The 23038-nt window shown below is 60.1% G+C and overlaps 1 protein-coding gene across 1 annotated transcript in view; it reads right to left on the bottom strand.

The window, feature by feature from the left end:
- Nucleotides 1-23038, bottom strand: part of LOC115271147 (myosin-9-like) — a gene marked incomplete at its 3' end in the record, with an annotated part of 45666 nt that overhangs the window by 22047 nt on the left and 581 nt on the right. The window contains exons 2-4 of the mRNA XM_029910500.1: nucleotides 22267-22480; nucleotides 21340-21430; nucleotides 13711-14271 (exon numbers count right to left, since the gene is read on the bottom strand). Of these exons, the coding sequence (XP_029766360.1) occupies nucleotides 13711-14271; nucleotides 21340-21430; nucleotides 22267-22480 (866 nt within the window). The remainder of the gene's footprint in view (nucleotides 1-13710; nucleotides 14272-21339; nucleotides 21431-22266; nucleotides 22481-23038) is intronic.

The following is a 23038-nucleotide window of genomic DNA, read 5'->3' on the forward strand; positions in this document are numbered from 1 at the left end:
GGGGCTGCGGGTCGGGAGTGAGGGGCACCGGCAGAGCTGGGGGACCCCAGGGCTGGGCTAGCAGGGGCTGTGGGTCGGGGTGGAAGGGCACCGGCAGAGCTATTGGGGGGAGCCCAGGGTTGGCATCACAGACCTGTGGGGGCACCAGCAGAGCTGTGGGAGCACTGAGGGGTACTGGGGGGAGAGCCCCCACCCTGGGCTGACTCTGGCATTGGCCGCGTGAGTCTCTGGCAGCCTCTGATGCCATTCAAACGTCTGCTCCTTCCGGCTGGGTCCCCAGCCCCGCTCCAGGGGACAGCGCCCTGGATCAACACCCCCCAGAGCTTTGGGGGAAGCGCCGCTCCAGTCCTGCATGGTGTCGCAGGGCACCCGGGGGCCCTGACGTGGGAGGCTCCCAGCTGTTTCCGGCAGGTCCCCCGGGGGAAGCTCCGTCCCGCAGCCAGGGCTCGCACCCTGCGCACAGGGCCCCTTCCCATCACTGTCCGGAGGCCATAAACTCCCCCCCACCCCAGAGCTGCAGAGGGCCAGGGGCCAGGTGAGCGCTGCCAGATGCATTCCTGCCATAGCTCAGCTAATTAAAGTCAGGGCTGGGGCGGAGGGTTCACCTCTGTGCTCCTGGAGGGCATGGGAACGTGGCCAGAGCCTGCTGAGGGCGAGCGGCATCGGCTGGGGGCCGGGGAGAGCAATGGGGCCAGACCCCAATCTCCTGAGCCCCGGGGTCAGTGCACTAGCCGCAAGGCCAGTCTTCCTCCATCCGCGCTGGGATTTCCATGCGGCTAGACTCAGCTCAGGTCTGCAGCTAGCCATCTGTGCCTCAGTTTCCCCATCTGTAAAATGGGGGCTAGTACTGGCACCGCGGGGGTGGGGCTCAGAATGCCTATAAAGTGCTGCCAAGGCCTTGGATGGAAGATCAATATCTATTTATTCATCCTCAAACACCCCTCTCTCTCCCCATGCACCCCCTCTCTCCCCATGCACCCCCTCTAGCTATCTCTTGCCTCTCCCCATGTACCTCCATCTCTCTCTGTCCTGGCTGGCGTAGCTAAGAACATGAGAACGGCCAGACCGGGTCAGACCAAAGGTCCATCTAGCCCAGTATCCTGTCTTCTGACAGTGGCCAATGCCAGGTGCCCCAGAGGGAGTGAACAGAACAGGGAATCACCAAGTGATCCATCCCATCACCCATTCCCAGCACCTGGCAAACCAGGTGGTAGCTGCTGGCTGTGGGCTGAAATCCAGCAGATGCCCAGGGCTTGGCGAGGCCGCTGGCTGGCACACCCAGCTGGGCCACACTGGATGCAGTCGGCCTTCGTCATTCTCCTGACTCTGCCGCCAGCCATCCGGTTTGGCTGCCGGCCTTTCCTCAGCCGGCCCCGGGCCCTGCCTGTTCTCCAGCGGGACTGGCTGCCCATTGGCTCCGGAGCCAGGCCGGGGCCTGCGTGTCCTCCAGCGGGACCTGGCGCCCATTGGCTCCGGAGCCAGGCCGGGGCCTGCGTGTCCTCCAGTGGGACCTGGCGCCCATTGGCTCCGGAGCCAGGCCGGGGCCTGCGTGTCCTCCAACGGGACCTGGCGCCCATTGGCTCCGGAGCCAGGCCGGGGCCTGCGTGTCCTCCAACGGGACCTGGCGCCCATTGGCTCCGGAGCCAGGCCGGGGCCTGCGTGCTCTCCAGTGGTACATGGTGCCCAGGGCCGGCTCCAGGCACCAGCTTAACAAGCAGGTGCTTGGGGCGGCCAAGGGAGAGGGGCGGCACCTGCGGCAATTCGGGGGCGGCAGGTCCCTCACTCCCTCTAGGAGCGAAGGACCCGCCGCCAAACTGCCGCCGCCGATCCCGGCTTTTTTTTTTTCTTCCCCCAATTGCCGCCGCCAGTTGCGATTGCGATCGTGGTGTTTTTTTGTTGGGGCAGCAGAAATGCTGGAGCCGGCCCTGCTGCCCGATGAGCTCCCCTGATCTGCGCCGGGGTCCCCTCCCCAGGGTGGGGTTCTCTGGGTCCTGCCCCATCACCAGCAGAGGTGACACCAATCACGGGGGGGCAGGGAGTGCACGAAAGCTGCTGCTGTAGATGTTTGACCCTGGCTCGGGGCCTGGGGGGGACAAAGCAGCCATTGCATGCTCGTTAAATTGGGGCCAGGAGATGAAGCTGAGAGAGGCCCAGACCCAAAAATGTATTTAGACTCCTAACTCCCTCTGATCTCTGGGCCCCAAAGCCCCCCGGTGCAGCAGGGGATTGGTGCCAGGGGCTGGATATCGACTTTCCTGCTGTGCCGACGCCCTGCTGTGAAGGAGTGCTGGGGTAGCAACGGGCTGCAGAGCTAGGCAGCCAGAGAGAGGTAGTGGGGGGGGGGGGCGCCCGAGCCCCTCTGGGGGGGGGGGGTGGATCTGGCTTTGAACTGATCCACACAGATCTCTAAATCGGGGAGGGGGAGCCCAACCCTGCCCCCCAAACAGAAGAGTTCAAAGGCAGCGGTGGGATTCCGCTTCCTCCCCCCGCCCCTTTGATCTCCAAGGATTTATTTGCTCCTTGCAAACTACCTGAGCGGGAGCCACCTTGGAGGTGAGATTACGGCGGATCAGTGCTGCCGAAGGGCAAGCGCGCCAGCGGGGAGCTGCGCCTGGGCGCAGGTCATGGGCTGGTCGGGCCTGGGCGAAGAGCGATCTCAGGGAGGAAGGCGTAGGTGACCCGAGAGAGATGGAGAATTCCTCATGGGAACAGATCTCTTTTCCGAGGGCTCCTATCTGCCTGACAACGCAGGCCATGCTGAGGGAGCAAGCTGTCTGGGGCCCAGAGAGAGCGGCCCACTACACAGGCCGGCCCCTGAAATCAGCGAGGGGCACGGTGGCTTTAAGTCAAGACTGGACGGCTTTCTAAAAGTTCTGCTCTGCCAGGGACTCCCATTGTGAGCGTATCTCGTCCGTGCTCCAGGCCTCCGTTTCCCCATCTGTAGAATTGGGTTAATGATACTGACTTGCTTTACCAGGGGGTTGATTATAGGCCTCGGACCCTTACGAGGAGGATTCCAGGCTTAAAACAAAACCCTAAAAAACAAATTCTCAGCCCCTCTCCCCTGTAAACTGGTGCTTGGTTCCCTGGTAGAGGGTGCAGGTCGCCTTTTCCCTCTAAGCCCTGACATTTCTGCAGCAACTGACCCTCGGGAAGTTTGAAGGCAATTTGTGCCGGTGTCCGAGTCTCGCTGGTTGCTAGGTAAGGACCGGGGCTGGTTCTAATTCTGCGTTAGTACCGATGGGTTTTTGTGAAAGGGACGCGCCCTCGGTTATTCCCATTTGAAAAGCTTTGTAGCTGCCGTTGTTCCAGGTCCCCTCTAAGATGAATAGCGAGGAGGGGGCTCGGTTTTTTCTGTGGTGTGTTGGCTTTGCCCGCAGCTGGGGGGCAGGTCTTCAAAATAAGTCCAATCCCCCTCGGGCAGCTCCAGGAAGTGGCCAGATTCCAGCTGCTCCTGTTCTGAGGGCGGCTACTCGCGGGCATAGGGCTAAGCCCGCGTGTAAACCGTCTGGAGCAAACGTCCAGCCAGGCGCCTGCAACAGCTCAATCCTCTGGGAGCTTAAGCAGCGCAGGGAAGGTCACTTGGCAGGAACGTTCCTTCCAGGCACTGGGGACCGGCTCGGGCAGGCTGCAGCCACTTAGACGCCGGTTTGACTCGTGCCGCTTTGCGGGGGATCGAGCTGGGTCCCTGCTTTCGGAAACCAGAAATAAAGGTAGCTTAGAAAAAGCAGCTTGTGTGGCCACGCTGCCGGTGTCCCGCTGGCTACGGGACCTGTTAGGCGAGGCCCTGGACGTCCACGCTGCGAGCGGGAGGGGTGAATTCCCGCACGAGATCTCCCTGTTCTAGCGCGCTAGAGACAGGGGAGGGCTGCCCTCCCCCATACATCCCTTGCTGGGAGGGCTGACAGGTCTTGGACCCAGGTTGGTGGCTCTCCAAGCAACTTCTAACCACAGCCCTCCTGCGGCAGCTCCCTGTACCCCCCATGGGCCTGGGCTGGTGGCCCCTAGCTCACGCGGGGAGGAGCCGTCTGGCCTCCCGGATTGGCTCAGACTCACTATTGAAGCCAGAAGGTGGCACAGGCAGCTGTTTGAGCAATGACGTGAATTGGTGGCTGGGTTCTCCCTTGGCCTGGCCGCTGACTCTTGCCCTGGGCCCTGTTCTGCTGGAGCTGCCCCCAGGACTGAAATGGGCCTGGCTGGTGCCACGTAATCCCCCGGTGACAATAACGCTGAGCAAGATGATCAGTATCACACGGAGCCAGACTAGGGGGTGGGTTGCAGGGAAATGGGCTGGAGGCAGCAGCCCAGAGCCTGAGGCCCTGGCAGCTAAAAGGCCTGTAAGCCCCGGATTTCACTCGCTGTCCCCCATCTCCTTGCAGAGTTCATTGGGGGCCTTTCAGAAGGATTCGAGGGAAACTGAGTCAGAGCCCACGGGTGACTTCGAAAGTTCAGATTCGGTGGTGCTCTGCAGCATGACCAGCCATTCACGCCAGTACCCGGCAGGTAGGAAATGCTAGCAAATGCCAATGGCAGTGTTTTACATCCAGAAACGGGGGGACAGAGGCGTGAGCAAGACTGTTGCCCCTTCTTCGGCCGCCGGTGTCATCCCTCGGCAGAGGGCAGGAGCTGTCGAGTCTGGGTCTATTCTCTGCGTAGTTTGCTTTGTTGACACACACATGCCAGGCCTGGAACGAGCTGGAGAAACAGCCCGAGGGCGATCCCTTCTCCCAGGTTTCAGAGTAGCAGCCGTGTTAGTCTGTATCCGCAAAAAGAACAGGAGTACTTGTGGCACCTTAGAGACTAACAGATTTATTAGAGCATAAGCTTGTAGCCCACGAAAGCTTATGCTCTAATAAATTTGTTAGTCTCTAAGGTGCCACAAGTACTCCTGTTCCCTTCTCCCAGGAATCTCAGCCCCCCGCCGACACAGCGACTTTGCCTCCAACACTGACTCCAGGCAGAGCCCAAGGCCGAGAGCAAACCGCAGCTATTCGCACAGCCGCCTCGACACGAAACCTTGCACATCCCCAAACCAGTAACGTAGCATGTCCTCCCACGAGGCCAAACTCGCTCGCCCAGGAAGGGCAAGTGGTCAGGCTAGACGGTACCGTCTGGCTCTATGAACGTGGGGAACAAGCGCCCCCTGACGACACCTGCTATAACAAAGCTGAGATTGTAAACCCCATGGGGCCGGGGCCATCTTTGTGTTAGATGTGCGTACAGCGCCATGCGCCATGACAGCCCAATCCCTAATCAGGGCCTCTACGAGCGGCCATGATACTGATACCAATCAATAATATTATAGCGATTTTTGTGCTCAATGGCGTTGGCAAGTGTGATGAAGTGGCGGGGGCGGGGGTTTCTTGGTTTTTCCTTGTTTTCTCCCCCTCCTCCCCCCCCAGTGGTTTGCATGCGGAGGGAGTGGGACTCAGTTTCCCTGGGTGTTACTGGTTTAATGAGGTGATGGGAGAGGTCATGACAGCAAGAAATTGCTGCCACCCAGTCCGGCTTGGTTTGGGGCCCCGATCTGCAGATTTAAACCACCGACTGCACACTCAGTCTGCAGGATCAAGCCCTGGCTCGGACTCCATAAGAAATTAGCATAATAATGAACGTCCCACATGCAGGAGCAGCGAAATGTTCCAGGCTCTGAACACTGGTACATTTCCTGCCCCTCCAATTCTTCGCTACCTGTCTCCAGGCGCTGGGTAACTAAACTAAGACCTGATGGCGCTGGCGGGGAATAATTGGGCACTGGCAGGGCTATGCCCCGGAGGATCTCCTCCATCTCCAGCCACAACCATCCTCCTCCGCCTCACCCACTGGTCTGGGGGCAGGGGTGTCAATTATTTTTTGCCAGGTGGTCAGAGGAAAGCGGAGCTGGCCACGCTGGCCCTGGTGGGCAGGACGGGCGTGGGGCTGTGCCCGGAGATATGGTGCAAGTGACACCCTGCTCTGGTCAGTATGTGTGTGTTGGGGGGGGGGATGGCTAGAGGTGCAGGACCCTAGGTGCAGCTGGATTTGCCTGGGGGGGGGAATTCATGGGCTTGGGGGTTCTAGGCACCCCCGTGTGAGCTGCCCGGACTCACACCCCAGCCGGAGGCGCTGCCTGGGGCTGGCCCCTGGAGGGGAAACGGCTGGTGTCTGGGGCCCCCAGTCCAGTGCCGTGGGAGCACAGCCCAGCGCCAGCCCTGCCCCGGCACCTTCCCGGGGGGGGGGGGTCCGGCCGCTGCCAGCCCGGTGCCCGGCTGGCCAGGCAGGGCTTGGCGCGGGGCTGCCCCATGGGATGTGCCGGGAGCCTGGGGTGCTGCGAGCGGGGCCCTTCGGTGCAGAGCCGGGAAGAGAAAAGCCCAGAGCAGCGCTGGGGGCAGCGGAGCCAGGTGAGGGGCTGTGGAGGGAGGGGGCTGCAGTGCCAGGGGAGGGGGCTGTGGTCCCTGGGGAGGGGGCTGTGGGGGGAGGGGGGTGCCGTGCCAGGGGAGAGGGCATGCCTGAGCACAAACGGTTCCGGCTCCACGCGGCCTATGCAGCGGCCTGGGCAGACGTTTGGGCTCGAACCAGCCAGATCTGGCAGAGAACAGCCAGACGTGAACTTCTGAGGGCGTAGAAATGCCCGGCATCTCCCTGGCGGGGCACTGTGGGGACTGGGCTGGGCGAGGTGCTTCCAGAGTGCCCTGAATTGCTTCTTTCAGCAGCCTGGGATGGGAGATGCAAGGGGGGACCCTGGCTGGCTCAGAGGAGATGGGCCATTCCTCGCCCCGTTCCCGCTGCTGGCTCTGTTCCACTGGAGTGTGGGCACAGGGGAGGCCCCGGCCTGCATGGGGAGCTCCCCCCCCGGGTCTGTCACCCGTGATCTCTTGCTGAAAGCCGGATGAATGGGAGGGGTGAGGCAGAGCGGACCAGGACAGGAAGCCTACGACCGTGTCCTGCAAACCCCTGTAGGACTCAAGGAAAGAGACTGGCTGCGGGATGATCGATGGCCAATCTCAAGCCCCACCCACGGAGCTGTTATCCAGGGCTCGTTTTGGGACCTTCCGTGTCCCGAACCGTGGTGGAGGCAGCGGATTTGCCATCACCTCTTCGGTGCCTGCGGGTGGGCAGCCAGGCGTGGGCCCTTCCCAAGTGGCCCTCGGGGAGGGGGGGGATTTTATCAGCAAGGAGAAGCTGGCAGACGCTCTGGGGCCGCCTGCGTCCAAGTAGCAAGCCTGATCCGGAGTCGGACTGGCAAGGTCACCATGGGGGAGGAGCCGCCTCTGCAGAAGAATGGGAGCTGTGCTGGGGGCGTTGGTTGGTTGTCGTGGGTGTTTCCTTGCATCTTCCCGGCAGGGAGCAGTGGGGGGCAGAAAGGGCACTGGGCGAGCCCAGGTAAAGCTGGCAGGGGCCCGCAGGGCTGGGGTGCCCGTGGGTGGGCAAACAGCCTAGATACAGCGTCAGTGAGAGAGCTGGCATCTCTTAGACCTGCTGGTGACTGGTGAGGTTTTCAGGAAAAGCCGGGCTGACGAGACCTGAATTGCTCCTATAAAACAAGCAGGCCAAAGGCGAACCCCCACCCGACGGCAAACGGGAACCGGGGGCATTTCTCCAGGGGTGAAAGCGGATGGGAAATTCTTGGAATTTGCAAGGGGACAAGCCCTGGGGGAGGGGACCGCTGACAATTTGCCCCGTTTTCCAACCCCTCACAAAACCGGGCGGCCGGGCCGGGATGTCCCAGTTTGATGGCAAAGCGGAGGGGTGGGGAGAGGCAGTTTGGACAAACGTGAGTGAACCCCCCCAATGCTCCTTCACCCCTGCTCTGTATCTAGCTTGTAGCGCCGAGGGGCTAGTGCTGAACCGGGGCAGCTTGGCGTTTCTCCAGGCTCCGCGGGGACCTGGCACATTTCCTGGGCCGGAGGAATGGCTCTTAATCGAAATGCGCTAAGTGGTTCCCCCGGCGGCTGGGAAGGAGCCAGGCCCGGGGCTCCAATGGGGGCTCGGACCACCAAGGCTGGGAGAGGGTCCACCCTCGGCTCTAGGAGGGAGGAGATCTTTGCAAATCCCGTGAAGATGCGATGCTCCTCTCCTCCGCCCCTCTATTGGGCAGTGAAATCCCCCCCACACTGCTCCCTGGTCTGCCAGGGGCTGAAATCCCCCCCCCTGCTTTTCCTTCTCTGTTGGTCCCTGGAAATCCCCCACCCCCCAATTCCCTCCACTCCACTCCGTCGCTCTCTGCAGGCTGCTGGTCCTGGGGGTGCTCCATGGGGCTGGCAGAGGGCGGGGGCCTGCGTCAGCCTGGTCAGTCTCTAATTAACTCGCTCCGGCGGCTGTGCCCGCCGAGCTCAGCATCAACAGGCCCAAGTGAAGTGAGAGAAATCGAGGGTGGGGGGAGTCATGGGAACCGGCAGGAATCTTGGCACCGGGCTAGGCCCTGGCTGCCCTCACCAGCAGCCCCAGGGCGGAGAAGAGAGGGGCCGGCCGGTGGGGAGAGGCGAGGGGGGACGTGGCGGCTCGAGCCCCTCCTGCCTTTGAGTGGGAGAGGTACAGACACGGGAGGCCCGGTGGAGCACGGCGCTGCTGGCTGGGCTTGTAGAGGGCATAAACCCAACCCCAGCTGGGCATGAAGGGCTTGCAAAGCCAGCCTGGCGCCTGGCAGCAGCATTGCCCCGCTCCCCAGGCCGGCAGGGCCCCAGGGCTGCAGCGCAGGCAGGGCCCCCTTCCAGGACACTGGGCAGCGCAGGCGGAGAGCTGGAGAGCCAGAGAGAACCCCAGGGTCTGTCTGAGTCCAGCAGCAGGGTCTGCCCCTGGGTGTGGGTGTGCACACATGCTACTGCCCTCTGCGGGATGGAATCAGACTTTGCGCCTAGAGGCTGGATGCTGGTGTGTAGGCATCAACACTGCCCTCTGGTGCATGGAGTCAGATCTGCTCAACTGTGCATCATGAACTCCGTACTGCTCCCACTAATGGAGATTCTCCTTTAAGATCAAGAGCTATGGGCCCGTGCTTTGGGAACAGGAGGTTTGAAGCTCTTTCTCCGCTGTTATCTGACATGCTCTTGGCTCCGTCCTGCCTTGGGGCCCCCACCCTGGATGCATCATGCCTGGTTGTACGATTCTGCTGCTCCTGTCGCGGCAGGCAAAGCACCACCGCTCAGGGCTGGGAGCGGATCGTGCGAGGCCGATGTGCAGCGTGCTGCTTCAGGAGGCAGGCCGACAGCTCTCCGACAGAGCAGACGCCCGGGGTCAAGCCCTCTGATGCTGTGTCACCATTTGGGGAGATGGGATTTAAAGAGAACCCTGAGTTTCAACCACAATGGGCAACGCCGGTGATAGCCACGGACGTGCCCGGCGACGCCGTGAGCCGGACGAGGATGGGCTCGGGCGGAGCCCCTCTGCATTATAAGGGATGGTGCCAACGGTGCAGCTCCTTCGCAGCAGGGCGGCACGAGGGATCGGCTGCTCCTGAGCGAATGGCTTCATGCCAGCCGCAGTGGTGGTCGGTGGAGGCTGGCAGCCATTAGGGGGTGACGGTTGCCCACACGTGAGTCTGGCGGCGCATACTGAGGCAGTCCTCTAGCGCGGTGACCCCAGCGCTGGGCTTCGCAGAGCCAGAGGCCTGCACAGGCCGTTCTCAAATGCTGGCCGCCTTCGCCCTTAAAATCCGTCCTGCTCCTGTCTCCCTCCCCTTGGTATTTACTAGGCCAGTGAGTTGCATGCAGGTTGGAGCTGTAATTCTCCCTCCTTGCAATCCTGCGATGCCCCAGACTCCGGGGGGCCGGGGCAGCTGAGATCCCCCTTCCCTCCCCGGAGTCTCCACCGTAGGGACGGGAAAGTCCAGGGCAGAGCAAATCTGCCCTGCTATGAAACGCCTCCCAGACGTCCGCGGCTCGTTAGGAGATTCAATCCTTTTGCTTCGTTCTGCTCCCTACCTGAAGATGATCCGTTGTTTGTGACATCTCAGTTGGTTGCCATAGAAATTGTTGGGAATTTGTGTGCCTGGAAGGGGGAGAAGTCAGGCTGCTCGGAGCCAGTTCCCCAGCGTGGCTCTAGGGGGCGCTGCACTGCAGGGGAGCGGTGGGGGCGTCTTTCCGATAAAAACCAAGGTCCTGACCCCTTGTGGTCATGACAGGTCCCATGACACTTTTCTCAAGGGCAGGGCATTAACCTCAGCTTCTTGGCCAGATTCCAAGGCAGCTAATCCCATTCTGCCTGCTTGAGCTGCTCTGCGGCTTGAGTTCTTACCATCCTGAGCTGCTGCCTCGGGTGGCTGCGTGCTGTTAACCAACGGCTGTGCTTCGCCCCAGAGGTGGCTGCAATTCAGGGGCAGGCAAAGCAGTTAAGCCTGTTGGGATCCTTCGGGAGGAGAGGCCTGGTCTAACGTCCCGTTATTATCACTGACCGCCAGGAGCTGGTCTGGTTCCATTATGGAGCGCAGGGACATTTCCCAGTTTGCTTTTTAAAGGGAGGTTGGAGTCTCCACTGCAGCGAGAGGGAAGGGGAGACGCTCTGCGACAGGGAGATCGGGGGGCTAGCAGGGAAGCCCCAGAACTCAGGACCTTTCAAGTCACACAGCCAGAATCCCAACCAACCCTGCGCAGGAAAGGATGGGCCGTGGGCCTCTGGAGGAATGGGCCGGCACAGATCCCTCCTCTCTGACACCTGGGGGTTTATCAGGACCGTTTCCACTGGCACGGAACTTTGCAAATATTTTCCCCCTTCAAGCTGAAATTTTCTAGGCTTGGCCTCCGCTCAGAGGTGAGTTTCCTCCTCACCCCATTTTGAGAGACACCCTTCCACACACTTGGACTTAAAGTTGAGGGAGGGCAGACTTTATGGCACCTGGCTGACTCAAGGCTGCCTGGCCTTTCAACCACCAGTGACCCCCTGGATCTAGTTCTCAGGGGAGTGGCGTCAAAGGGGCAGATCTGGAGCGCTGATAAATCGTCATCGCTCCATTGACTTCAGTTGTTATTCTTAGTTATATCGTGCCCTGAATTGTTCTGGGCCCTTGATAATAAAGAAGATTCCCTGCCTTCGCGATTCATTCCCTGCAAGATGCTTCTCCAGCCGAGGATGTGCTCCATAGCGTGCATTTGGAATTCCCTCCTCTGAAACTGCCCCTTAGGAGTGAGTCCAGATTAGCCGTGTGCACAGCCGGGAAACAGTCTCACCCAGTGTGACGCTGCATGAGGGACCCCAGCCCACGCCGGTCCCACGGTCTAGCACCACAGGCCAGCGTTGGTTCAGTGCATGTCGGGGCAGTGCTGACGGGAGGCAGCGAAGTTCTGATTTCCCTTTCGGTTCCTTGCTCATCTCTTCAAGCCAAGGAAATGAAATGCAAAAACCCGTCAGCCACCGCGTGGCGCCCGGAGCCATAAACCTGCAAATGACATGAAACGGGGCAGGTTCACCTTTAATCACCCTCCTAACGGGAGAGGAAGGCTGGCCTGGGGCTAGTGTGCTGGGCTGGGTCGCAGGAGATTTGGGATCAAGTCCTTGCTTTGCCGGTGTCCCCCTGTGTGACCATGGGCCAGTCACTTTCTCTGGGCCTCAGTTTATCTGTAAAATGGAGCCAATAATTCACTGTTGGTTTGGATTGTAAGATTCATAGATTCATAGATTCTAGGACTGGAAGGGACCTCGAGAGGTCATCGAGTCCAGTCCCCTGCCCGCATGGCAGGACCAAATACTGTCTAGACCATCCCTGATTGGAGGAGGTGACTTGATTGTCGAGTCTAAGTACCATCACGGGGAGAAAATATCGGGGACTAAACACAGGCGGAGGAAGGTAGAACCAGACCCGAGAGCTGGAAGGCCACGCCAGACAAATCCAGACTAGAAATGAAGCAGTACTTTCTAATGCCCAGGGAAGTGGCGGCTTCTCCAGCCCTCGACGCCTCCAGATCCACCCTGGCTGTTTTTCTGCAAGACGCTTGAGCCAAATGGACGTCCCTGGGCTCAGCACCAGCGTAACAGTGTGAAATCCTCTGGCCTGGGCTAGACCGGATGCTCTAATGGTCCCGTCTGGCTTTCAGCGCTCTGTGCCTCGCGACCTCTTCAGCCGCTCTGTGCCAGGCGCTGCACCAGAACGCGGGCGGGTAGCTCTGCCCCGGGTCATGAGGGGGCACAGGCATGTGCAGAGGGCTCTGTGTGTGGATGGTGGGGGGAGTTGGGCTGACGCAGGTCAGAGCCGGTGTCTACACTAGAGCACAGCCATTCTCTGGGTGTATGCGCCGCACCCAGCAGTGACAGGCCCTGATCTCAGCGGGGGCCGGAACACAGTAATAATCCTGATTCAAGGCTAGGCCCCCGCAGCACATCTCCCCATTCCCCTTTTCCAGGATGGCCAATTTTGCTTGGACGTATTCCTGGAGATTTCATCCCATGACATAATCTTTAATTAAAGATAAATCTTTGCTTCTTGGCGACTCCAGGACATGAGACCCTTGCAGGGGCCTGATTTTCGGAGCGTGCTGAGCTGAGCACCTGCCCTTTGAAAGGCAGCCCCCTTTCCCCGGCTCCCTAGAGCCGAAGGCCAGAAGGGACGATCAGACCATCTTGTCGGACGTCCCGTATATCCCAGAATGTCACCCGTTCCCCTGGGTCGAGCCCAGGAACGTGCGCTTGGCTAAAGCATCTCCCCGAAAGGCAGCGTTTGGGAATCCACCACTTCCCCGGGGAGTCGGTTCCAGGGGCTGGTGAGATATTTGTGCCTTATTTCTCATGTGAACGGGGCTGGCTCTCGCTGTACCTTTCCCACCGGTGTAGAACCAATGTGAATGAAATTGTTTTTAGTTATCCTGTACCATTGTAACTTCTGTTCACCATTTCATTACACCTGCCATTTTGCCTACATTGTAACTTTCATTACACTTGCCATTTTTTCTACATTGTAACTTCTGTGCCATATTGTAATTCAAACCCCATTTTAAAACGCTTACTCCATTTTGTAAGGGCTTGCTGCAACCTTCATTGTTGCAAACCCTGCTGTAATTTTATTAGTCTAGTTGAGATGTGTGAATGAGGGATGCATGGGTGATAGAATCAACCTCCAGCACCAGCCCGTCCTGATGAGATAAAGTTCAAATACCAACGGCTGAAGAACTAGACAACAGCCCTAACTCAAGCAAGAAGCATCCACCCTAAAAAGAAACAACAGAAGGAAGATCAAAGCCAGGTCCCAGGCTGACAGTCACGCCTGCAATTAATGGGTGATCAAGCACCAAACCCAGAGGCAGCGTGACACAGCGAGACCTAGGAACTTTGAATCCAAACTAAACTCCTATAAAAAAGGAAGGGTGAGAGGAGAGACTTTGGGTAACGTTCTGCTATCAACATCAAGGAGCATCGGTGCGCGCCCGACAGAGACCCGGCTCCTCCTCGTGCTCAGCTTTCCTGGCCAGTTAGCTGCCACGAGCTCCGATCCCAAGCTGCGAACTCAAACTACAATCAGGACTGGTAACTATCCAGCAGCTGCAGAACATTTTGGTGTGTGTGTGTGTGTGAGTGTATGTGTATAAGCATTAAGGTATTTGCTAATAGTTACAGATTAATAATAAATGTGGCATCTTTGCCTTGACCCCTAAAACGATCCTGTGTAAGTTTGTGGAACAACACCGGGTCACAGGGCCAGAGACACGAAACAGACTGAGCCTCTCGCTGCCGGGCATTTTCTCCAGCTCCCAGATCACTTCGGTGGCTCTTCCCTGCACCTCTCCAGTTTGCCAACGTCCTTCTTACCACGCGGGCGCCAGAACTGGCTGCAGCAGCCCAGGGTCAACCTCATGGGCACCAGAGAGCAGATCACCCCGAAGGTGTTTCCGGTTGGACGTTTGAAAATCTTGGCCTCCGATGGCTAGTGATGGGGTCGATCCCATGAGCCGTGCCAACGCAGGGAAACACCAGACCAGCCTCTCTTGTGTTGTTTCGATCTCCACCCCGCAGAGATGCACGATAGCCCGTCTCTGGTCTTCAGGGCAGCTGCAGCGCTGGGTCGTGTATCGGCGGCAGAACCGCCGTGGCTGGTGCTGATGTGCCAGGACTGATTCCGGCGCGGGGGCAGTTTGCAGGGCTGGCTGTTGGACAATGCCGGGGCGCATTCGCAGCTGGCAGAAGTGAGCACGGCCCTCGGGAGCGATGCCAGTTTGCACCAGCGGAGAATCGACTTTTAAACTGAGCAAAGCGCAGGAGAAGCCTGTATCCGGCTGAGACTGCACGTCAGTGACAAGTGTGCTGTCCCAGGTGGCGGGCTCAGGTCCTAACCGTGTTGGTTTCCCATAGAAATGCCAGCGGGGAGCCTGGCTGCAAGAGACAAAGAAAAACAATTCACTCGGGGGAGCGTCTGGCAATTGCTGGATCTTTGCCTTGGCCGTGCCATGCGAGATTTGCCTGGGTACCGCACAGTCGTAAGCCGGGAAGCGTCACCTGGGAAGCCGACCTGGCCTACGGGAAGCATGGCTGGAGGGATGCCCTGCCTGCACAGAGGGCCAGACGCAGCTCACCGGATTGTACCGCTCTGTCAGCGTCGGAGGCTCGTCGTCTTTACACGAGTGGAGAATGTGGCCAATGTCTCAAGCATGCTCCTTGCCATTGAGGTTTCTCTAGCCCCTTTCATCCCAAAGACCCCTCCCCCCCAGCACTATTAGCAGCTATCCGGACAAGAATTATTTTGTCTGCTGCTGAAATGCAGCCACCTCTGGGGTGGAGCACAGCGGCTGAGGAACAGTGCGCTGTAGAATCCCGCACGCAGCTGAGACTGTGCAGGGGCAATGTGGGGATGCAAACTAGGACGGTGGGAACTGAAACTCAACCCGGGCAGCCCTTGCTCAGACCTGGGCAGTGGGGCCGAACTGAGCAAGAGCCCTTGGAAAAGCGTGGAAAGGTCTTGAGCTCTCGGGGCTCTTAAGGCTGGGGGCTAGTGATCTGTGCCGGTGTGTGTGGGGGGGCCTCTTAGCTCCAGTCTAGGTCTAGGCCATGGAAGGGGCCGGGGGCCTCGCTGAGCCAGGAGTGACCCTGCGGGGACGGCCTGGGGCTGGCCGAGCTCAGAAGAAGCTGCATGTGGAGCTGTCTGTTTGCTCTATGATCAAAGGCAGACCCAGAAAGGGGGTGAGTGCGGAGCAGCCCAGTAGGTGGGTATCCTTGGGTGGGGCAGGGTGGGAACGCCAACTGCTGACAGCCCCCTACTAAGCCGCCACCCCGTTCCCTGCAGCACAGCGCCCCCTGGGGCATTGGGGTCAGCCCTGGCTGTGTGGGGAGAGTGCCCCCTACTGAGCCCCCACCTCACCCCATGCACAAGCCACCCCATGGCCTGTGGGTTGTTTTCTTCAGTGCATAATACTCCCAAGCATTTACTTAGCGCTGGCCATTGCTCCAAAGGCAGGCAAGGTGTTGTCCCTCTTCCACGGACAGGGGAAACCGAGGCACGGAGCCATCGTGTGACTGGCAGGAAGGCGCCCAGCAGAGCTGTGATCAGACCCCAGCTCCCCTCCCTCCCTGGCATCGCCGCTGCCCGCATTGGCTGCTGGGGATTATAAATCACTCTGCGCGGCATAGCAAGCCGCAGATGGAGACAGGCCCGCCCTGGAGCACCTGGGCCCTGGGTTACAAAGCCGCATTGTGCTGAGCGTGGGCGCCCCTTGGCGTGGCTCCAAGCGCAGAACTGAGGGGGTCTCCCAGTTCCCATTGCCTCAAGGGGGAAGCAGCCCTGGTGGGCCCCTGTGCCCTCCCCTTGGCAAATCCCCTCAAGCAAGTGCCTCTCACTCTCTCGACCCCTGATCCTAGCAGGGCTGGCACTGCCAGGCATGCAGCCTCGCCCCTTCCTTTGGGCGTGTGTGCTGTCCTGGGGGGCTGGGTAGCAGAGCCAGGCCCCCTGCCTTCCCACTGCCCCACCCATGCCTGTGAGGGAGGAAACAGCCTGAGCCAGGCATTCTGCTATGTGGGGCTAATTTATTCCCTGGGGCCTCTCCTGGGGCAGCTGGAATTGAATCCCAGCGCATCTTTAAAGGGGCAGTGTCCCATTTCTCCATCAGGCAGCGAGGCTCCATCCTGCTTGCGCGGGGCCGGGGTGGATTTGCAGGCTGCGCAGGCAGGGAGCGGCTCGCTGGGCAGTGGGCAGCCGGCAGGAGGCTAACGCTGGGACACGGGGATGGAGCAGCAAGAGAATCGGGGCAGCACAGGAACGGCCAGGCTGGCAAGCGAGATCGAGACTCATGGGGCACTGCCCGTCCTGAGCCCAGCCCCCTGCGGATGGTAGAGCAGCCTCAGGGCTGCTCTGATTTACATGCTGCTGCCCATGCCCCCCTGGTGGGCTATGGGAAGTGGAGAACAGCCAGAGCTCAGCGGCGCCGTAGGAAGGGGGCAGCCCAGGGGGCTGGGCTCAGAGGGCCGGATTTGGTTCACACAGGTGGGGTTACTCTGGGCTGCTGGAGACCAATGGCTGGAGCCGTCACTCAGGGCCGTGCAGCAGGAGATGCCCAGGAGAGAGCGAGGCACGTGGCTGATCACACGTGGGCAGCGTGAGGGGCTGCTAGGACTCGCTGACCCCCGGGGCCTGGTTCTGATCTCATTGGGAGCACCCTGGTGCAGGCGCCAGGCGCCGGAGGGAGGGAGAGGAGAATCCACCCCCCGACGCCTGCCTGCACCCGTGGGGAGAGGTTCCCGGCCAGAGACACCAACTGCAGCCGCTGGGTCATTTATTCTTCATAACCATTAGATCGTTAGCCGGGGCCATTCACCCACTGCAGCCCCGCCCTGCCCGTGGGGCTCTCCCCGCAGCTTCTCCTCGGCTCCGGCCCTGCCAGGAGCTGGGTTACCGTGGGGACTGGCGCTTTCGCCTGCCTCTCCCGCCCCGCCCCGGCTGGGCTCTGGGAGCTCTTTGTGTTCGCTGGCCACAGGTGTTTCTCAGGTTCCCTTCCCGGAATCTGTTCATTGCTTGCTCTGCCGGACCGGCAGCAAACGGGGCTGCGTTAGTTTCCCGGGGTGGGTGTGTGAGACATGTCGCGTTCTCCGCTGCATCCCGATCTCTGGCTGTCTTGGGCCCCTGGCACCCACTTGCCCAGGGCCTATCCTGGCATGGAGCTATCCCTGCTTGGCCCCAGTGCTGGGCAAGCAGACACGCCAGCTGCTGGCCGTGTGGTGTAGCGGGCACGGCTCCGGCCCGGGTCCCGGCAGCTTCGGGCTCTGTTCCTGGCTCTGCTGTGTGGGCTTGGGGCCGGTCTCCTCTCTGGGTGACTCTCTTTCCCTTCCCACCCTTGTCGATTGAGACGGGAGCTCTTAGCACAGGGGCCTCGCGGTGCCCAGGGGTAGGAACCAAGGGCTGCAGGGATCTCCCGGGCTCAGCCTCGTGCGAGCTGGCATGGAACCGGGAAGCGGTGCCGTGTGCTCCCTGGGCAGACGCCGGCGCCGGGCGATCCTGCCCATTATCGCTGACGCACGTCACCTGGGGGAGAGGGAGCATTGTGCGGCGGGGGAGTGAGCCCAGGGGTTCACCCCTCTGGGGGCTCCATCGCCCGTTCCTTCCTCGGAGGGGAGGGGCCTGCCCCTAGCAGGATGGTGCAGGGGGGAGAAGTACAGTGAGGAGTGGGGTGCTGGGATGGTGACAGGACCACAGACATACCTAAGGGAGACAAGTGCCTAGCGTGAGGCTCTCCAGGGGGACCCCCGCAGGCCTGTTTGTTCCCCACATCCCCATGTTTGTTCCCCTCCCCTCTCTCTGCTCTGACGGTGCCATCAGCTCTTGTGCTGGGCCCAGCCTCTCCTGGCCCCATGTGAGCTCTTCCGCTGGGAGGGGGGTTGTGAGCGCCGAGCAATGGCCGCCCCCAGAACAGGGTTCGGGGAAGGGACCTCCAGGGCGCCCTCTCCCTCTGGAGTCCCCTTGGGCCGGGCGCGGTCCCCGCTCTGCTGTGTTTTGTCTCGGCCCCCAGCCGGAGCTCGTTCAAGAGCGAAAGGAACGAGGCCTCCCATGTGTGACCCTGTCGCTCCCAGGAGGTGCTGGAAGCTCTTGTGTTCTCACTGTCCCGGGGCGACTGGCCTGGCGGGGGGGGGGCTTTCCCCCCCTCCCCAGGCCCCCAAGACAGCACCCCAGCTGGCATCCTTCACCTCCCACCTTCTCGCCTCCGCCCCAGCCCAGCCCCCTGTTGCTCCCGTCACACCAGGGCTGGCTGAGCGGGACCCTCTGCAGCTGGCTGGGTGTTCTCTGCCGTTCCCAGCAGGGCTGCGGGTGAGATTCAAGTGCAAAGTGTGTCACTTAGGAAGGAAAAATCAAATGCACAACAACAAAACGGGGAACGACCGGCGAGGCGGGCGGGCAGGCGGGACTCCTGAAATGGGCCTGGGGGTTCTCGTGGGTCACAAGTTGAATATGAGTCAGCAACGTGATGCCGGTGTGGAAAAGGCGAATCTCATTCTGGATGTATTAACAGGAGGTCATTGTCCTGCTCTGCTCAGCACTGGGGAGGCCTCAGCTGGAGCATTGCGTCCAGTTCTGGGTGCCGCACTCTAGGAAAGACAGAGGTGGATTATGGTTTTGTGGGGCCCTGGGCCAGAGCAAGTGGGGGGTCCCTCCCCACCCCATCTGCCTGCAGCTCCTCCGCACCTCCCCGCTGCACCTGCCTGGGAAATGGGGTCAGGGCGCGGGGACTTGCCCCACACCACCTGCCCACCCGGCTGTGACGTTATTGACATAAACTGGGACCATATAGATCATTGTTGCAACCAAGGTCCTGTAGTGGCACCCAAATCTTGTATAAAGGGGGTCAAATGGGGTGTCTAAGACAAGGTTATGGTTTACTGGTTATGACTATGCTGTCTATATGTGTGTATCAGTTTTGTAGTTGAAGTTACGAATATTGGCTCTATACTGTCTGTATGGCAAACTTATGCTATGCTTCTGGGTGACATCCCAGACAAGCTGGGATTAGCTCTGCCTAGCCTGATTGATGGCCCATTAAGGACCATCAGCTATACAATGGACCCATTGAGAGAAAGCCAATATGCCTTCAGACTCAGCAAAGTATGCAGGGACTGGCCCATGTGACTCCAGGCTCCATTTTGCTGTAATGTTCCACAGTGAGAACAAAGAGGTGTTCTTACACCTGGAAAAGACTATATAAGGCTGATGCCTCATCTCCATCTTGTCTTCAATCCTGCTTCATACCTCTGGAGGAACTTTGCTACAAGCTGAAGCTTTGAACAAAGGACTGAGGACCCATCCCAGCGGGGGATGTATTCCAGAGACTTGATTTGAACCTGCAGTTTATTCTATCGCTGCTGCAAGCCTGAACCAAGAACTTTGCCATTACTGTATGTAATTGATTCTATTTAACCAATTCTAACTCTCATCTCTATCTTTTTCCTTTTATGAATAAACCTTTAGATTTTAGGTTCTAAAGGATTGGCGACAGCGTGATTTGTGGGTAAGATCTGATTTGTATATTGACCTGGGTCTGGGGCTTGGTCCTTTGGGATCAGGAGAACCTTTTTCTTTTACTGGGGTCTTGGTTTTCATAACCATTTGTCCCCATAACAAGTGGCACTGGTGGTAATACTGGGAAACTGGAGTGTCTAAGGAGATTGCTTGTGAGACTTGCGGTTAGCCAGTGGGGTGAGACCGAAGTCCTCCTAATCTGGCTGGTTTGGTTTGCCTTAGAGGTGGAAGAAACCCCAGCCTTGGGCTGTAACTGCCCTATTTGAGCCATTTGTCCTGAGTTGGCACTCTGTTGGGTTCCACCAGAACCGCATTGTCACACTGGCGCTCCTGCGATCCCTTGCCCCAGTGCCCGACCCCGCTCCTTGTCAGGAGTGCCGGGCGGGCGGAGCAGGTTGGGGCGCAGGGCGCCCATTTTTCCAGGGCCCACCAATTGGCCAGGGCCCCTGTGCATGGTCCCTATTGTCCTACTGGCTAATCTGAGGAAAGACGTGGACAAATTGGAGAGAGTCCAGAGGAGAGCAACAAAAACGATCAAAGGTTTAGAAAACCTGCCCTGGGAGGAAAGGGTAAAACACCTGGGCATGTTTAGACTTGCGAAAAGGAGACTGAGGGGGATCTGATAACAGTCTTCTAACCCGTGAAGGGCTGTTATAGACAGGACAGCGATCGATTGTTCTGTGTCCAGTGAAGGTAGGACAGGAAGTAATGGGCTTAATCTGCAGCAAGGGAGATTGAGGTTGGATATTAGGAAAAACTTTCTAACGCTCAGGGTCATGCAGCGCCAGCCCAGGCTTCCCAGGGAGGTTGTGGGAACCCCGTCACTGGGGTTTTGAAGACCAGGTTGGACACACACCTGCCAGGGATGGTCTAGGCCTGGGTTACTTGGTTCTGCCTCAGCGCAGGGGGCTCGACCTGAGGACTTCTCGAGGCCCCTTCCAGCCTGACGTTTCTCTGATTTGCTGCATGACTCCAGTTACCAGCCAGGTAGAGCTGAAGGACCCAGAGCGTAGCCCGGCTGCCCCAGGAGGGCCGAGAGGTCTGTTGTCTGCAGAGCATGAATCAGTTACCGTTCAGTGCCTGGCTAGTTATTCTGAGCTCTGTCAACCCTGGGGGTGGGGGGCTTGCCTCCCATTGTCCATATTCCCCTCCCCACTTCACCAGCGGGGGCTGGAGCCCTTGAGGGTCCCGGTCTCCAGCGTTTCTCTGCAGCCAGCGGGTCTAGGAACTTCCTGGTTTCACTTCTCCTGTATCCCCTGACTCCAGGAGCTGGGGCTTTAAGACACCACCCAAGATCATGTAACTCAGGGGAAAAGTGCCCGAGCGGGCAGCCACAGGCTTTGCTTTCACTGCTCACCTGAGCTCCTGGGCCGCTCCACCCACACAGCCCAGAGGGGCTGCTGATTTCAGATGCCTCACTTATGGGGCCCCCAACCTGGGATCTGATCCCTCAGCAGGGCTGAGGGCCGGCAACTCCCACCGGCTTCAGACGGAGCTGTGGGTGCTCAGGGTGACACACTTGGGAAGGATCCCGCCCCACCTAGAAGATAACAGCCTACTGCTGCTGTCCGCGAGTGGAGTTCCTCCTCCAGCTCTATGCTGGGGACCTAGGGGTGCAAACCCTCCCTCGAGCCCTGTTCTTTAATACCTGCTGGTGGGTGGCTTTGCAGAGCCAGCTGCTAGCAATGCCCCTCCCCCCACCAGTAACAGCATGTAGCTCCTCCCACCCCCAGCTGGGGGGGATAAAGGCCCCGCCCCTTGGACTGTCCTAGCCCTTTGCAGGGCTCTGTGGCTAGGAGAGCTTGGGGGAATGGAGCCAGGGAGTGGCCTGGATTGGAAGTGGGCAGGTGAAGGAAGCCGGTGAGTATGAACGCTTTGAGCCGCTTGCTCTGCGTGGAGGATTCATAGGCCGTGTGATCGGGGGGCTGGGTCTTTGGGGTTCTGACCCAGCGCTGCCCTGGGTTTGCTGGCAGAGCCGGTCGCTGAGGCAGAAGTTCTCAAACGTGCCCCTGGCCGTGGGCGTCTGTTTCTGGGTGCCTAGGTTGAGCCAGATGAAGAGATTGCCAATCAATGGGAGTGAGGGGGGCCCAGCACCTCTGAGAGTCTGGCCCCTGGAGTCCCAAGTTGGGCTCCCCAAATCAAGGGGGACTTTTGGAGTCTGAGAGTTTCAGGCCAAAAGGGACCCCCAGCTCCTCCAGCCTGACTCTGACCTCCTGTATGTCATAGGCCACCAACCCCGCCCAGCACCCGCATGCTAACCCCTCCCTGCCTCAGTTTCCCCACCTGTGACATGGAGTAATAATACATCCTGGCAGGGGGAGGGTTAATTAGCTAATGAGTTCCATATGCTGCTTGGCTCTAAATCAAACTCCAAGCACTCAGGGCCCAGACTTGGCCGTCCTTGCGGGCACCTCTGCCAAAGGGCAGGCTGGGGCGGAGGCTGAGACTGAAGGGATGAGTCCGTCCCCCCCCCCCCCCCCCGGCTCCTGACGGATGCAGCAGAGCCAGGCGCTCGGAGAAGGGAGCTGGGAAGGGCTGGGGGGCAGGGAAGCCCCTGGGGTGAGGTTTTTCCTCCCGCTTGCAAGGTAGAGCTACTCTGGGCTCTCCCCTCTGTCCAGCTCTGGGGACCCCCACGCTCCCATCTGTGGCCAGCTATCCCGTCCCCCATCCTTGGGCTGATGGGCACCTTACTCCCCGGCTCTGTCGGCGTGCGGCTGGCATCCGAAAGCATCTCTGGGGGCTCCCACCCAGTTGCATCTCTCTGGGACCCAAGGAGGTTGGCAGCCAGATGCCCCTGGGCGCTTGCCCACCTGCAGCGTGGAGCCCAAGGGGGGGCCGGTTTTATCTCGTGGCTTTAACGTGTGTTGGTGAACCTGGCGGCGCGTTCTCCTGGTGCTGCGTGATGGGCGTCCTGCGCGGGCTGCCAGCCAGGCCCGTGGGCGTGCGGCTCTCAGGGGTCTCACTTGGCTGTTGTCCAGCTTCCCCTGGGTTGACACCCCACAGCGCCGTGTGGGGGTTTCCCTGGGGCTTGTGTGCCTCTAGCCGGAAGGTGCCCGGGTAGCCCCGCTGGCCCAGGAGCTGGGCTCTCTGTCCCGCGATGCGGGGTATGTTTGGGGGGTAGGTGGGAGAGACGGATTCGGGACAGGGACGCTGTGCTTGCGTTTCCACCAGACTCCTGGGCCTGGTTCAGAGCCGTGCCCTGAGGAGACCAGTGTGGCTACGGGCCACGGATGAATGGCAGGGAGGGGGCAGAGGAGTGTCTGGGGGGGGGGCGGCTATTGGAGCTGGCTTTGGGTGCCCGCCAGGCTGGTGTGGGTGGAAGGGCTGCCAAGTGCCAGGCCAGGCCTGGTCCCTGGGCACCCAGTGGGCCTGGCGTGCTCAGCCCAGTTCGCCCCGCTGAGCTGGGTCCTGGCACAGCACCAAACCTGCTGGGTGCAGCTCCTTCCCCCAGCGGCCAGTTGCTGCCAGTGCGTGCCCCCGGCCAGGAGAGCAGCTCTCCCAGCGGTGGGCTGGAGGGGCTTGTCTCCAGGTCTCCGGGGGGGGGGGGGGGGGGCGCTCTTGTAAAGCCAGGCCCCTGCGTTCATGTTTGGGCGGCTCGGGCACTGCCTAGGCGGTGGGGCCCTGGCGCTCAGTGGGGACATGGGG

Source organism: Terrapene carolina, unplaced genomic scaffold (assembly GCF_002925995.2).
Source record: "Terrapene carolina triunguis isolate 2854851 unplaced genomic scaffold, T_m_triunguis-2.0 Scaffold62, whole genome shotgun sequence".
Classification (NCBI taxonomy): Eukaryota; Metazoa; Chordata; order Testudines; family Emydidae; genus Terrapene; species Terrapene triunguis.